The sequence below is a fragment of the Crinia signifera genome, chromosome 4, assembly GCF_055691185.1.
Source record: "Crinia signifera chromosome 4, ASM5569118v1, whole genome shotgun sequence".
In the NCBI taxonomy this organism is placed as follows: Eukaryota; Metazoa; Chordata; class Amphibia; order Anura; family Myobatrachidae; genus Crinia; species Crinia signifera.
Window position 1 is genome coordinate 275,560,670 of NC_139220.1, and position 16,758 is coordinate 275,577,427.

General features: G+C 48.8%; 1 protein-coding gene across 4 annotated transcripts in view; it reads left to right on the plus strand.

The window, feature by feature from the left end:
* NCAPH (non-SMC condensin I complex subunit H) overlaps nt 1-16,758 on the plus strand; it is a 49,187-nt gene that overhangs the window by 6,087 nt on the left and 26,342 nt on the right. Inside the window, exons 1-2 of one of the 4 annotated variants that reach the window (XM_083184598.1) lie at nt 12,202-12,314; nt 14,507-14,747. In XM_083184598.1, the coding sequence (XP_083040724.1) occupies nt 14,512-14,747 (236 nt within the window). In that variant the 5' untranslated portion in view covers nt 12,202-12,314; nt 14,507-14,511. Of the gene's footprint in view, nt 1-12,201; nt 12,319-12,398; nt 12,545-14,506; nt 14,748-16,758 lie in introns of those variants that run through there. The other 3 variants (XM_083184597.1, XM_083184600.1, XM_083184601.1) reach the window with 3 other exon arrangements.

Genomic DNA, 16,758 nt, shown 5'->3' on the forward strand with positions numbered 1-16,758 from the left:
GCACATAAGGGGAAAAGGGTCCTGTTAGGAGAACTTACGAAAAGTGGAGGGGCAGTCAGGCAAGATCGATACAGAAGGATGAGACAGTGAGCTGAGCATGGAGCAGTGGGTTAGGATGAGAGAGCTGGATGGCCTTGAGAAAGAAGTTGGTCTCGAGAGACCATTTGTATACCTCCCAACTCTCGACTCCTGCTCGCTACATAGCAGGGTGTTCCTGGTAAGGTGGCGTGACCTAACCAAAAGAGGGCATGGCTTCGTGGGTATGATCCTCACGCAAATCACGTCTCCCAATGACATCAGTCTTGGGGCATGGCCAGTGCTCTGTGACCGACCATGCCGCTGGCCCCTCTGACTCAATGAATATATATGCTATGTGCACAGTGTCTATTCCCTGCTGCTCTGCTGAGCAGAGCAGCGGGTGACCAGGGGGACTCCCAACTGCACCCCACTGCGGGACACTGCCGGCCGTGGGTGGGACACGGGACAGTCCAGCGAAAATTAGGACAGTTGGGAGTTAGGAAGTTTAGTAGATAGGTTGAGAGCCTGATAACGAAAGAGCAGAGCCATCCCTAAGCATAGGAAAACTAGGCAATGCCTAGAGTCCAGAAATGCTTTACCGTGGTGGTGGTTTGTGGGGCACCCGTTGGGGGTCTCCGTATTTGTGCTGCCTGTGTGAGCTGAGATTAGGCAGCAGCCCACAGGACAGCTCACACAGCTGAGCTGTGTCTGCAATGAGAGGGAGCGCTAGAGAATATATAGAGCCAGGATTGAATGGCTGCCATTTGTAAACATACCGCAGTTGACAATGCTGACCTGAGCTGCCATCAAGGTCGAGCACCAGAGCAAGTGCAGAGGCATGGTTGGCAATAGTAAAAGATGCTGGAGTGCAGTGGGAAAGAGAGGAAAATTTGGCTTAGCCATACCCTCCAATATCTGAAGGGCAAAAACTGGTACAAATTCGGAATTGGATTGTGGCCACGGGTAAAGGGGGCCTATGCTTTCAATGGAGAGTTGGAGACCTCAAAAAATGGTACAAAGGCCCTTTTGGCCGCTACAGTCCAACAAAATGGTACTGTACCACAGGGCCGGATTAACAATGGGCCTGATGGAGCTACAGCTCCAGGATTACTCTCCACATAGGCCCAGGGCTTTCCAACGAGCCCAGCCCCGTGTCGCTAGCCCCCTGGGAACCAGAGATACCGCTAGGCAAAGCTGGGACGTTTTCTCCTTAGGATAACATGGGACCCGCTAATTCTGATTCGGTTCCAACAGCTGCCAGTTCCCCCTCCGGCATCACAGAAGCTTGAGGTTGATCTCAGAGGAACCCAAATTGCTGGGACTTCAAGCTGATAACAGGCTGGTCCATATGGGTTCATTGGTTCTAGAGATATTGTGGGTAAACCGATTTTTTCATTTCTGAAATATAATTTCATGGCTGTTCATGTTGTTTGAGGACAGATTTCTCTGGAACCAAACGGCCCAGTTTCATGGGACCAAAATCATTCGAAGCCCACATGTAAATGGGTCAGTTGGTTCCGAAGATATAGCTGGTTGTTTAAAGGGGAGAGGGGGGGGGGGTTCTCTCCCCCTCACACCAAAAAATGCAGGGACTAGGCTGGTGTAAAAATGTCCCTGCATGATCCTGGGACCATATTCCAGGGTAATTCCCTGCATTTTCTGGTGTAAAAGGGGTATTATTTGAAATAGCTGGGACCTGCAGTCCAGAATACAGGCAGCCCCCTGCTCTCTGCCCGGCTATCAATGGCTATCAATGGCTGTCATTTCTGCCTGGCGTCGGCTGTCCCCCAGTTACCGCGAGCATGTATTCCCCCTTGGCAATGAGCATGTAATCCCAATGGCAACGAGCATGGAACTCCTGGCAATGAGCATGGAACCAATGGCAATGACCATGTAGGTAAGCAGCACTTATGTAGCATAATTTTATATAGGCATTATGGAGTTTGGCATAATACATATGGACATTATGGTGTGTGACTTATGTAATGGGCATTATGGTGTAAATTTTTAATGCATGCCTTTGGTGCACAATGTCCCTGTTTATTAATCATATTGTGCATTATTGCGCAATCCATTTGGTATAGTGTATATTTTGGCTCAATCCATGTGTCAAAATGTGAAATTTGCCTTAATCTGTGTGGCATAACGTGAATTTTGACTCAATCCATGTGCCATAGTGTGAATTTTGGCTCAATCGGTGTGAATTTTGGCTCATTCCATGTGGCATAATGTATAAGAGGCAAGTACAGTATAAGGGGTTTCTATTGTGTTGCATGATTTGTATAAGGGGTATATGGTGAGGTAAAGTTAGGTGGCCCTATAAAAGGTGCTGAAATTTTGTCAACCAAGTTTGGGCTTTAAGTATTTTTTTTATGACTGGAGTGTCGGCTCACCCCGTAAGTATCTTAGGACATCGGAGTCCTGTTGGTGCACCTTTGGAGGGTACCCGCCAATATATCTCCCTGCATTTGTCCTATGCCAGCCCCCTGCCTTTTCCAGGCATATATAATTAGTTGAAAGTATTTACACAAATAGAGACACACCCATGAGCAGACCACCCAACCAGAACATTGGTCACACCCCCCACATTATTAGGTGCTGGCCACAACCCCTATTATAGCGCATAATTGGCCCTTGATAATTTTCCCATTTATACCTTAATCTGGCACTGCTGTACCAGCCAAAACGGTACAGTTGGAGGGCATGCATACCTTCCAACTGGCCCGATTTTTTGCAGGACTGTCCTGATTTTTTGGGACGTTCCCGCATCCTGCCCAGTGGCGGCAGTGACCCACGGCAGTGGGCAGTCACCCCCCGTCATCCGTTGCTTTGTTCAACAGGGACCCTCTCTTCTGCTCCTGCTGACCTGACTGATAGAGCATGCAACCCCTGGCATAGAGCATGAAACCCATAGCAGCAAGCATGTAGGTAAGCGGCACTTATGTGGCATAATATGTAATAGGCATTACGACATGTGGTATTATATGTAATGGGCATTACAGTGTGTGGCATAATGTGGAATGGGATTTACAGTGTTTGGTATAACGTGTAATGGGCATTATAGCATGTTGCATAATATGAATTGGGCATTGCGGTGTGTCGCATAACATGTAATGGGTATCATGGCATGTGGTATAATATGTAATGGTGGTGTGACTTGTAACAAGCAATTCGGCGCGCACTATCCCTGTTCTGCTTAGTTTAAAAAAAAATTGTTGAGACCTGGCATAACTCGTAATGGGCATTATGGCCTCTGGTGCGCACTGTCACTGTTGTCCTTCTTTTATGAAAAATTGTTGAGCCCTGGCATAATGTGCAATAAGTGTTAGATTGCAGCGCTCAGCGCCTGTCTCCATACACTGTCTAGTGTAAGGCTCACAGTCTGCCTTGTCCCCTTGCAGCCAACGTAGCTAGGCGTCACCCTGAGTGACAGCTCGCTTAAGCGTATAGCAGGGCAGAGACCCCTGACCCTGCTGGCAGCGTTCCCTTTCCTGTTAGGAAGTCACCGCGTGATATAGAGCGAGTGTGCCTCAGAGAGAGCGTGTGTGACTCCATCCATGCTGTTTGTAGCTCCACGTGCACCGGAGCGCGTAGGAGCAAGCCCCGCTGTAATCCCGTTACAAGCGTGACCTTTTGCACAGGGAGATCCACCATCATCATCATTGGCAGCAGCGAGACTGGGAGAGATACCGCAGCGTAAACCAGTTAACTGTCATTAACCCTGCACGAGTCAAACGCCACAGCTAAGTAACATCAGAGACTGTCATACCCAATGTACCAGTTGTATTACTGTTTGAAGTTAACCACAAAAGTACTGTTGTAATCTACAAGCCTGCCACTTGAATAAACCCTTCAATTGGTTATATCTTCTAAGTGTGTCGTCTGACAACCACACTGCACGTATTTATAGACACTCTGCCAATAGGTTATGGGCCCAGTACGTCACGTGCGCGAAGATTAACCCCCTGAAGACAAAGTGCTAGCGCAGTACATAAAAGAACACAAAGGAATTATTTCTAAATTGCCATTTGTGGAAAAGTTAACGAGAATGCACAGTACAGGGCATAGCATGAACTTTCCAAAGCTCAAAGGCTCAGAGAATTATACTACATGGAAGTTCGCTATGGAAATGCAGCTTAAGAGGGAGAAGCTATGGAAAGTCACAATAGCCCCAGGAGATAGTCCAAACCCAGAAGAGGTAGACAAGGCCATTGGCACAATAGGCCTGGCTGTGGAGCAGCATGTTTATTCTACTATCTGTGGGAAGGAGTCCGCTAAGGACATGTGGACAACTCTACAAGGTGCTTATGAGAATAAAGGCTTAATGAGAAGGATAAGTCTGAGACGCACACTGTATGGAACAAAGTTGAATGCATGCAAGGACATGAACGATTATATTGATAAGATACTATCGATAGCTCAGCAATTGGCATGTGTAGGAGCAAAAGTGGATGAGGAAGAAGTGGCGATGGTAATGCTGCAGAACTTGACAGAAGAATTTGACTTTCTGGTTGTCGCACTAGAGTCAAATGAAACCAAGCTTACAACTGAAGTTGTGAGAGCCAAACTACTACAGTTCCAAGAGAGAATCCACAAGGATGCCATAGCTGAGGGTTCTGCCTTAGTAGCAAAGGGTGCGAAACCCAAGAAATGCACATTCAAATGTTATGTGTGCCACAAAGTAGGGCACAAGGCTTCAGAATGCAGGATGAAGAACACTAGTGGCATGCACAAGCGGCATGACAAGAAGAACGAGTCAGCACTAAATGTAACAGACAAGCCAAGGAGGGATCTCTGGTACATGGACTCGGGAGCCTCTAGACACTTCAGCTGCAACAAGGAGTGGTTCAATTCTTTAACACAGTGTACACCCACAACAGTTACCGGGATTGGTGAAAAGGTCCTTACTGCGTCAAATGTTGGGACAATCACAGTGAGACTAAGAATTGAGGGACAGACAGTAGTCACAGATATTCAAGACGTCCTGTATGTACCAGAATTGGGAAGTAACCTCATCGCTATCAGCGTACTCGAGGCAAAAGGCTACAGAGTCCAGTTTGCAAAGGGCAGGTGTATGGTGCATAATGAAAGAGGGACTGTAATTGCTTCAGCAACCCGATGCAACCAACTATACGTCCTAGACACAGATGAATGTGTAGCTTTGGCAGCCTCTGCTGAAAATGAGTCGATGGAACTCTGGCACAGACGTTTGGGACACTTAGGATATGATAATGTCCAGAAATTAGCTGATGGGATGGCAACAGGAATCACAGTGAAAGACACCGGAAGACCTGTGTGCGAGAGTTGCATAAAAGGCAAGCAGACCCGCAACCCATTTCCCAAGTCAGCAGGCAGAGCAGAATCACAATTAGCTCTGGTGCACACAGATGTGTGCGGACCAATGGAAGAGGAATCAACCAGTGGTTACAAGTACTTCATGACTCTCATCGATGACGCCACAAGAATGACACACGTATACTTCATAAGGAAGAAAAGTGAGGTGGTCAAGAAAATTGTGGAGTACAAGAACCTAGTGGAGACTCAGACGGGCCTAAAGCTAAAGGTCCTGAGATCCGACAATGGGGGAGAGTACGAAAATGAAGAACTAACCGACTTTCTCAGAAAACATGGCATAAAGCATCAGCTGACGATGGCCTACACGCCTGAACAGAATGGCGTAAGTGAAAGGGCGAACCGAACAATCGTTGAAAGAGCACGAGCGATGGTGAACGATGCTGGCCTGGAGAAGAGTTTTTGGGCAGAAGCTGTATCTACTGCAGTATACCTGAAAAACAGAACACCTACAGTGGCAGTGAAGGGAAAAACCCCCTTAGAGGCCTGGTCTGGAAAGAAGCCAGACATCAGCCATCTCCGTGTCTTTGGGAGCAGAGCTTATGCGCATATACCAAAGGAGAAAAGGAAGAAACTTGACCCAAAATCAAGACAGTGCATATTGCTAGGCTATTGTGAGGAGAGCAAAGGGTACAGGCTCTGGGATGCAGAGAACAGACGTCTTCTGAAATCAAGAGATGTGATATTTCAAGAAACAGCATCACCCACAAAAGTAAAAGAGCAAGAAAAGCAAGCACTAGTAGAGGTGTGTGAAATAGAAAGCATACCTGAAACAGAAAATACTGAAGAAGGAAGCGAACCAACAAACAGAGCTTCTATAAGAAGAAACAAGGGCATACCAGCCAGAAGATATGAGGAAGAATATGCGAATATTGTTTTCAGTGAACCTCAGAGTATTCAAGAAGCGAAAGCGTGCAGTGATTGGACGAAATGGAAATCTGCAATAGACACAGAGCTATCAGCACTGAGAGAGAACGATACTTGGACCATAGTAGATAGGCCAAGCAACCGCAAGACAGTCAAGAACAAGTGGGTCTTCTGCAAGAAGTTAAATTCAGACGGAGAAGTTGCCCGTTACAAAGCCCGTCTTGTTGCAAAGGGATACACACAGAGATCCGGGACTGACTATGGGGAGATATACTCACCTGTTGCGAGGTATAACACTCTCAGGTTAGTAATTGCAGTCGCCACCTTACAAGACTTACTGCTATACCAACTAGACTTCGACTCAGCGTTCCTAAATGGAGAACTACTTGAAGAGATCTATATGGAATCGCCAGATCATTATAATGAGGATGAACTTCAGACAGAAAAGGTGTGTCTTCTGAAGAAATCCATATATGGCCTAAAGCAGAGTGGTCGTTGCTGGTACATAAAATTGGACACAGTACTACTTGAAATGAATTTTATTAGATCAGAGACTGACCACTGCCTTTATCACAAAACTCTAGGAGAAAAGTTGTTCATCATAGCAGTCTATGTGGATGATATACTTATAGCAGGTCACGAAGATCACATCACAAGTGTGAGAGATCAACTAAAACAGAGATTCAAGTTGAAAGACTTAGGTCCAGCCAATCATTTGTTGGGCATGAGAATTGTTCAAAACTTGCAAAAGGGAACAGTCACAGTCGACCAACAAATGTACATCTTGAAGTATGGGATGGCGGACTCCAAGTCAGTAAATACACCAATTGACAAAAGCATCAAGATTACAAAAGGTATGTCACCAACCACACCAGAAGAAGCAGAGGAAATGCAAGATGTTCCTTACAAGAACGTGGTTGGAAGTCTTATGTATGCAAGTATTGGAACCCGTCCAGACATCACTCATGCAGTCAGTCGGGTGAGCCAATTTGCAATAAATCCTGGAAGGCAACACTGGATCGCAGTGAAGAGGATTCTGAGATACCTAAAAGGTACAAGTTCCTTGAAGCTAAAATTCGCCAAGACAAGCAATTCAAATTTGAAAGTCTTCTGCGATGCCGACTGGGGAGCAGATGAAGATGATCGTCGTTCCCACACCGGTTACCTGTTCACACTGGCCGGAGCAGCAGTTAGTTGGGCGAGTAGGAAACAACCAACCGTTGCCCTCTCAACAACTGAGGCCGAATACATGGCTCTTACAGAGACATCGAAAGAAGCACTCTGGATCAAAGAGACTTTGTGTGAGTTAGGTCTACTTTATGAAGAAGAGACTATCAGTATCGCATGTGATAACAGAGGAGCAATAGATCTTTCCTGTACTACCAAGCACCATGGAAGGTCGAAGCACATCGCAATAAGACACCACTTCATCAGAGAACTAGTGGAGAACAAGTCCATCGATGTTGAATACATTGCAAGTGAACAGAATGTCGCTGACATGCTTACTAAAGGACTGTCGAGAAACTTGCTTATTAAGTTCGTGAAGGACTGTGGACTTGTCTAAGTTCAAAAAAATGTTGATTTGAAGTTTTTTGATGTTCTGAATGTCTTTTCTCTCTAACCATATTTTCGGTTACAGGTATCACAAAAGGACAAAGTATTGTATTAAGTTCTTTTATGTAGCCGAAGACAGCCTTGAGCGAGGGGGAGTGTTAGATTGCAGCGCTCAGCGCCTGTCTCCATACACTGTCTAGTGTAAGGCTCACAGTCTGCCTTGTCCCCTTGCAGCCAACGTAGCTAGGCGTCACCCTGAGTGACAGCTCGCTTAAGCGTATAGCAGGGCAGAGACCCCTGACCCTGCTGGCAGCGTTCCCTTTCCTGTTAGGAAGTCCCCGCGTGATATAGAGCGAGTGTGCCTCAGAGAGAGTGTGTGTGACTCCATCCATGCTGTTTGTAGCTCCACGTGCACCGGAGCGCGTAGGAGCAAGCCCCGCTGTAATCCCGTTACAAGCGTGACCTTTTGCACAGGGAGATCCACCATCATCATCATTGGCAGCAGCGAGACTGGGAGAGATACCGCAGCGTAAACCAGTTAACTGTCATTAACCCTGCACGAGTCAAACGCCACAGCTAAGTAACATCAGAGACTGTCATACCCAATGTACCAGTTGTATTACTGTTTGAAGTTAACCACAAAAGTACTGTTGTAATCTACAAGCCTGCCACTTGAATAAACCCTTCAATTGGTTATATCTTCTAAGTGTGTCGTCTGACAACCACACTGCACGTATTTATAGACACTCTGCCAATAATAATCACTATGGCATGTGGTATAATATGGATGTGTGATGTGTAATAGGCATTATGGGGTACATTTTTGGTGTCCATTTTCTCTCTATTTAAAAAAAAAAAAAATTTCCACTCATGGCATAACATGTAATGGCCATCACGGTGTGTGCCATAATATATAATGGGCATCAGTGTGTGGCATAACGTGTAATGGGCATTACAGTGTGTGACATAACGTGTATTTGGTATTATTGTGTGCAAAATCAAGAATAGATTTGAAGCAAATGTAAAAAAAAGGCGGGTCAAGGGGCGGAGCTGGGGGTGGGTCAATGGGTGGGCTGTGGGTGTGTCAAGGGGCGGGTCACTGTCCGGGAATCGCTCAACACAAAGGTGGTAACTCTATTCTAGGTAATGTATGATTACCATCACCTGTGATGAAACACCTTTCTTATCAATTACCTAGCTCCCCACAGGTGATGGCAATCATACATTACTAGTAGGGATGGCCATCGTTATCATTGCCATTGATCGTTGCCATCGATGGCAATTCGGCAACTGGCCATCGATAGTGCTTAACTATGCAATGGATGACCATCGATATTTTTACATATCGATGGTCATCCATTGTGTTTGATTGATTGGCCTGTGGGCCAATCAAAACACAGGGGCGGGGCTTCGCGGGTGTCGGGGGCGGAGCTATGCTCCGTGTCCCAGCACTTCGAAAAAAAAACAAAAACCAAAACATTGTTTTGCTATTCCATCGATGGGGGGAAACCATCTGGTACTCCCCCATCGATGGCAAAAGTATTCGACATCGGCCATGAACCATCGATGATTTTGAATCATCGATGGTCGATGGCCATCCCTAATTACTAGGGAAGTCCAGAAGCAGAGCATTTTCTCCTGCATGAAGAGGGTCAGGTAGGCAAGTATGCCTTGCGCTAGTGGATGGGGGCAGCGGCGTAGCTACGTTTTGGGCGCCCCCCCCCGCCGCCCATTCAAACCCCCCCAATCCCCAGCAGCCTTACCTTTCGCACTGGTCCCGGCGGCTCCGTTCTTCTGCTGAGGACCACCACAAAATGGCCGCCCCCATACAGCAGACAGTTTCAGAGAACTGTGTGCTATATGGGGGCGGCCATTTTGTGGTGGTCCTCACCAGAAGAACGGAGCCGCCGGGACCAGCAAAATAGGTAAGCCTGCGGGGGATTGGAGGGAGGTGTAACTATAGCACCGCAGCCCCCGGCGCCCCCATATGCACAGCGCCCCCTGCGGTGGCGGGGGCTGCAGTGCCATACCTCCCAACATTACCCTCTCCAGGAGGGACAGAATGCTCTGTTTCTGGACTTCCCTTGAAAGTATGATTGCCATCACCTGTGATGAAACGCCTTTCTTATCAATTACCAGGTGCAGCACAGGTGATGGCAATCATATATTCAGGAGGAAGTCCAGGAACAGAGCATTGTGTCCCTCCTGGAGAGGGTCATGTTGGGAGGTATGGCAGTGCTATAGTTACGCCAGTGGATGGGGGGTTAAGTTCTGTGCACCCTCTATTGTTCTTATGTGTGCCATATGTACAGCGATGAAAAACCGCATGTGGCTTTTTATAAATAAAATGTATTAATAAATAAAATGTTTTAATAATAATCATAATACACAATATATTTCCGGTGGAGGCCGGGGTGGTCGCATGCACGTGGAGCTCCGTGCTCCCATCCACGGAGCTCCACCACCCCGGCCTCCGGAGCATCGTGGCGGCTCGACAGAGAGGGAGGAAGAAGACAGAGGAGGCTGGCGGAGAGAGTGGACAGGAAGGAGGCAAGGCGGGATGAGCTCCGAGGCGTCGATCGGCAGGAGGAGGCTGAGAGGAGTGCCGAGCGCGGGACGCAGCATCGCCCGGCCGGAGGTGGGCAGCGCTGCAGCCCCCGGCGGTGGATCAACTGAGCACCATCCAGCACCCCCGGGCAGCGCTGCATTCCCCAGGAGTAGATCAGCTCAGCACCCCCGGCAGCACCATCCAGCAACCCCCGGCAGCACCATTGATCGCCTCCAGTGGAGGGCCTGGCACAGGTTAGGTCAGGTCGCGACCCCCTGCCCCCGGCCAGAACAGGAGGCACACTGGCCATGGGCTCCCCGGCATGACACAGAGGCTGGTGGGATCACCCCCCCACCCCGGCCGTGCATTGTGTTTCCGGCCTGCGGGCTGCACCAGCTCCGGGTAGACGCATCGGCACCCCCCTGGCCCCTTTGACTCTCCCCCAGCCCACTGACCACCCTTGGACCACCTCCACTGCCCTGTGGACGCAGTGCCGGGCAAGGGAGGACCAGCAGACCCGGTGAGAAGGGACCCATCCCCCCCCCCGCCAGCTAGGACAGGAGGCAGATCAGCCAGGGGGGCCCCCATTCACCCAGTGGCCGGTGGGATCCCCCCCCCCCAACAGGCCGCACCAGCCCCGGGTGAACTCTGTGGCAGCTCCGCACCCTCCCCACCTCCACTTCCACTGACTCTCCCCCGGCCTCACTGACTTTGCCCCCTCCCCCCACCACCACCACCACCCACGACTCTCCCACAGGAAGATTCAAGATGGCGCCGCAAATGGCTGCCTAGGAACTGTGCAAATGTATCATGTGTTAACTGTACTGTCCCTGCTTAACTGTACTGTCCCTGCTTATATTGCTACCTACCTGGCTGCTGCAGCGACCAGTGGCGCCGCTGATGGCTGCCTAGGGGCTGCGCAGCTCGGCAGGTATGTGTTCCCTGTGTGATAACTGTACTGTCCCTGCTTATATTGCTACCTACCTGGCTGCTGCAACGACCAGTGGCGCTGCTGATGGCTGCCTAGGCGCTGTGCAGCTTGGCAGGTATGCATTCCCTGTGTAATAAATGTACTGTCCCTGCTTATATTGTTACCTACCTGGCTGCCGCAACGACCAGTGTCGCCGCTGATGGCTGCCTAGGCGCTGTGCAGCTTGGCGGGTATGCGTTCCCTGTGTGATAAATGTACTGTCCCTGCTTATATTGCTACCTACCTGGCTGCTGCAGCGACCAGTGGCGCCGCCGATGGCTGCCTAGGCGCTGTACAGCTCGGCGGGTTCATGTCCCTTATGTGATAAATGTACTGTCCTGCTTATATTGCTACCTACCTGGCTGCTGCAACGACCAGTGGCGCCGCTGATGGCTGCCTAGGCGCTGTGCAGCTTGGCGGGCATGTGATCCCCGCAAGTGATGTCTTAATGCTCTCAATGTAATGCGTTTAATGTCTCAATGGAATGTGTAAAATGTCTCAATGGAATGCATGTAATGTGTTGTCCCCCCCCCCCCTCATTTCATCCCTGCTTGATACTGCACTGTAATCCACAAAAAATTCCTAGTGTGCGCAAGCACACATGGCCAATAAAGTTGATTCTGATTCTGATTCTGATAATAATAACCAATGGAGAAAATACTCACAAGCTCACTATACTGATATATTTAATTCTCCTGTATTGTATATTAATTTGTTGCCCACGAATGGTTAAAACATAATAATGGAAAAATAAATTTTCACAGGATCAATAAATATTATTATCCTCATCATCAACATCACTATGTGGGCATAAACCCACAACATAGATGGCGACTGAGGATTCTCCGTCTCCCAGCATTACGAACGCTGTCGAAGTGCCCCGCCCATCGGCTTCTCCATAGCGACGTCTGCTAGCGGCGGCCGTTACCCTTTGACGTCACCGCGCTATAGTCGACCGCGCGGAATTTTTGAAAGCGTAGCAGCCGGAAATAAAGCGGCGGAGAGGTAGGTATGTACTGTACTGTACTGTACTGTGCGGCATTGCAGGGGGACATAGGGCCCGGCGTGCTGGCTCCTGGTGTATATTTCTCACATAGCAGGCTTGGACTTGTAGTTTCACCGCCTTCTGATGTGTAGACGCAGAGACCGGTCGCATCTATCTGTTGTCTCTTATATACCAGTGTGGGCCGGCCATGTACCTCTCCCATTACATATGTGATGGCACCCTGTTACTGGTAAACAGTATAAGGTCACCTACACAGTAACATATTTGCTACTATGTTATTTGCACAGAAATCTTTAAATGAATCATATATATCCCTCTGTATTACAGTCTGAGAAGCAGAAGAGTGCAGCTGCGCCCTATGATTACTGGGGCGCCCATTTTCTTGTTGAGTGAGGGGCTACCACTTTTTTTCTGTTATTACACAATCATGTTTTTTATTACGGTGTCTGTTTCCATTTGTAAAGCGCTACAGAGTATGTTGGTGCTCAATAAGTAACTTTATACATCAATAAGGTTGGTGTGTAATAAGGGCACAGCTTTCTTTGCTCCTACAAATAATAAGCAGATGATACTTTGTTGCATTCAGTAACAATATAAGTAAATGCTCCATGTAGCGTTTGAATGTACTATACAAACCATGGGCCTAATTCAGATCTGTCAGTAAGGCTGCAATTTTTGCCGATTGACAAAACCATGCTGCAATGCAGGTGGGTCAGATGCAATGTGCAGAGGGAGTTATGCGCTGAGCGATCTAGTTAAGCACAGATCACACAGCGATGTGTGCTGAGTGATCAGTCACAGCCAGCATTCTCTGGTGAGAGAACACTGGTGATGACTAGATATATACTGCAGACTTGAATGAAAACTCGCCTCTTCAGGCAAACCCATCATATTTCAGTTCCACACGCATAAGCCTCTGAGGCACATATGTACTATATAGCCTTTCTTCTGGACTTCTATGGTGACATGCGGGGCCGGGTATCGCCATCGCTATGGGACATACACACTGAGTGATTTGTGCTTAATTTCTAAGTGATCTAGCCAGATTGCATAGAAATCAAGCTCCAATCTCCCTGTGTGTGTATGCCCCACTAGATTTGGTTAGGCTGAGTTGAAACTGAAATCTGTGTGCTGAGCGATCTAGCATCGCTCAGATCGCTGGTGCACATCACTCCATGTGTAGGCCCCATAACACTCTGTACATGTTACATCTGCCCCACCTGCAGTGTAGCATGGTTTTATCCTTTTGCTTAAAAAATACAACATAAGCAGTTTTGCAAAAAGTTGCAATATAATATATAAAAAAACCAAAGGTAGTTAGCACCCTTAAACATAAAATATCAATATTTCATTAATTACAATGTGAAGCATACTGACTAACATACTGTACAATGTGGCATAAATATTATAATCTGCATCCCAGATACAGGTAGGTTTTAATAAATTTGCAATCACACAATTTAATAATACATTGCAAGGATGTATCAATTTTCGCATGTGAATCCTGCAAATCCTTTTACCGCAATTCTACCCCCATGACTATAACTGCAGGCAGGACCAGTTGGTGATCGATTCCCCCCCCCCCCCCCCCCCCCCCCCCCCCCCCGATGTGCAAAGTGAGATGCCACCGTAGCAGCATCACAGCAGGAGCATAGTGATCAGATAACCAGCTACCGTCACCTGTTCCTGGGTGCATGTAAATATTTATTTTTCCCTTAACAACACAGTGATCGGCCTGTGTATCAGTATGAAAAAGTAAAACAAAGTCTGCCTTTTCATGTATCGCCCATTACCATGTTGACAATATGGTGGCGGTCAACTAGACAGAGTCAACCAATGGTCTGTATCCCCTGCTAGAGAGTAGCTGTTGTTGCATTAAGTTCAGCCCTCTAGCATTGGCTAGATTTTGCAATATACTGTAGGTGTGCATCTGAATGTGAACAAAATCTTAAATTATTTGGAAACTAATGTTAACATCTGTTACAAAACAGATGTTAAATATTTATGTCCTCTGGGATGATTAAAAATAATGAGAGTCAAGTAGAGTCCTGAATTGTTCCAAAACATTGCAAATTGAGGTGAAGGGTAATGGTTCCACAGATAAAGCTTTGTAAAAAGTCAAGAATGTAATTATTATGCATGGTCCACACAGTGCTCTGTTTAACTTTTAACTCTAATTTTTGATTACCAGGCAACATGCACACTTCTACTCCTCAGTCCGGGGGACGCCAGAAGCCATTATCCCCAGTTGGAGTATATCTGTCTCCAGCCACTAGATCACAACCCGTCAGTGCTGCAGGGACCCCAACTCTGCAGAACTTCACCAGTAACGATGATGAGTGGGAAAGGAAACAGCGTCGACGCTCCAGGGTGATTGACTTGCAACTCAGTAACGCAGATTCTCCGGCATCCACAATCTCCCCTTCCCAGAGGTATGTACATACATGTCCTTACCACTTCTACTACTACTACTACTGTCCCCCAATCAAGGGCCATGATGGTCTAAAGAAGTCTTGGCAGACAGATTTTCTGTATGTTTGCATATTATCTCCTATATATTTGGCTACATCTGTCACTCAAAGTGGGTGTCTGTGTCTATAACGCTCTGTTCCTGGACTTTCCTCTTAATGTGTGATTGCCTTCATCTGTGCTGAACACCTTTCTGAGAAATTAACCTGTTTAAAACAGGTGATGGCAATCATACATTAAGGGGAAGTCTAGAAACAGAGCATTGTTTCCCTCCTGGAGAGGGTCATGTTGGGAGGTATGTGACAGAGAACCAGCCCAGTGAGCCCACAGACAGTGCCAGACACCCACTGCCTTCCCATGTTGCCCAGCACTGCTACTCCACAGCCACCAGGTGAGCGCCCCCCTCCCGCGATTTGCGGCAAAACCTCCCCCCCCCCGCGCGCCCCCCCCCCTCCCGCGATTCGCAGCAAAAACACCCGCTCCCCCGCGACCCCCCTACCGCGATTCGCAGCAAAAACACCCCCGCGACCCCCCCTCCCGCGATTCGCTGCAAAAAGAACCCCCCCACGACCCCTCCCGCAATTCGCGGCATAACCACCACCCCGCGACCCCCCCCCTCCCGCGAATCGCGGCAAACCCTTCCCCGTGACACCACCCCCGCGACCTCCCTCCCGCGATTCGCGGCAAAAAGAACCCCCCCGCGACCCCCCCTTGCACGATTGGCGGCACCCCCCCTGCGACCCCCCTCCCGCGATTCGCGGCACCCCCCCGTGATTCGCGGCAGCTCCAGAATTAAATTGCACATGGAAAACACTGACATGGCTATGGTCGACAATGAAAAAGGTTGACATGAGTTTTTGAAGGTTTTTTTTTTCATTTTTTGAATGTTTTCATATTCATTCTCATGTGTCGACATGGACACCAATGAAGTGCCACACTTATGTCAACATTTACATGTGTTGACCTTTCTGATTTTTTCTTGCGGCGATTCGCGTTACACCCCCCCCCCCACCCCCCCCGCAACCCCCACTCCCGCGATTCACGGCACACACACACACCCCCCGCGATTCTCGGCACCCCACCCCGTGACCCCCCCCCTCCCGTGATTCACGGCACACCCCCCGCGACCCCCTCTACCATGATTCGCCGCAACCCCCTCCCCCGTAACCCCCCTCCCGCGATTTGCGGCAACCCACCCCGCGACCCCCCCTCCCGCGATTCGCAGCATCCACCCCCCCACAACCCCCCCTCCTGCAATTCGCGGCACCCCCCGCGACCCCCCCTCCTGCAATTCGTGGCACCCTCCGCGACCCCCCCTCCCGCGATTCGCGGACACCTAAGTTGCAATACAGGGCATCTTTCATACAATTCTAACCATATTTCTCATATACAAACGTTCACAAATTAAGGGGGCGCAGCCCCTTACGACGGTGTGAAGAGCGCCCGTAGGGCGCGATGAATCACCTAGTTCGGTATATTCAGTTACAGTCGGATTCATTCCGACATTCATTTGTCAGAATGGATCCAACATGCCCTATTCAATCAGCAGCCAAATCCGACTTTCGGATTTGGCTGCCACTCACCCGGCTGGTGCCGGGACTGCGCCCCCTTCACCAGGGTGAACTGCTGCCTGCCCGGCGGGGGGACCAGGTGAGCGTCGGGAGGAGGCTGTGGAAGGCGGATGGAAGGACGGTGCGGGTGAGCTGCTGCTGCTCCCTGCCTCGATCAGACTTTCTTTAATGTCGCATTGAGATTGTGAGAAACAGGGCTTGGCCTTGTTTTTGACAAAAGCACGTGGTTTTCGACAAGTCGCAACTTTCCGACCTGTCAAGAAAAAAACAGACTTTATTGGGATTCAGTATGAAATCCCCGCGGTCGGAATCCCGGCGTTCAAAATCCTGACGCCGGAATCCCGACAAGGGGGGCCCCGTGGATCGCCCACCCTTGCGGGCCCGGTGCCTCGCTGCGCTCGGC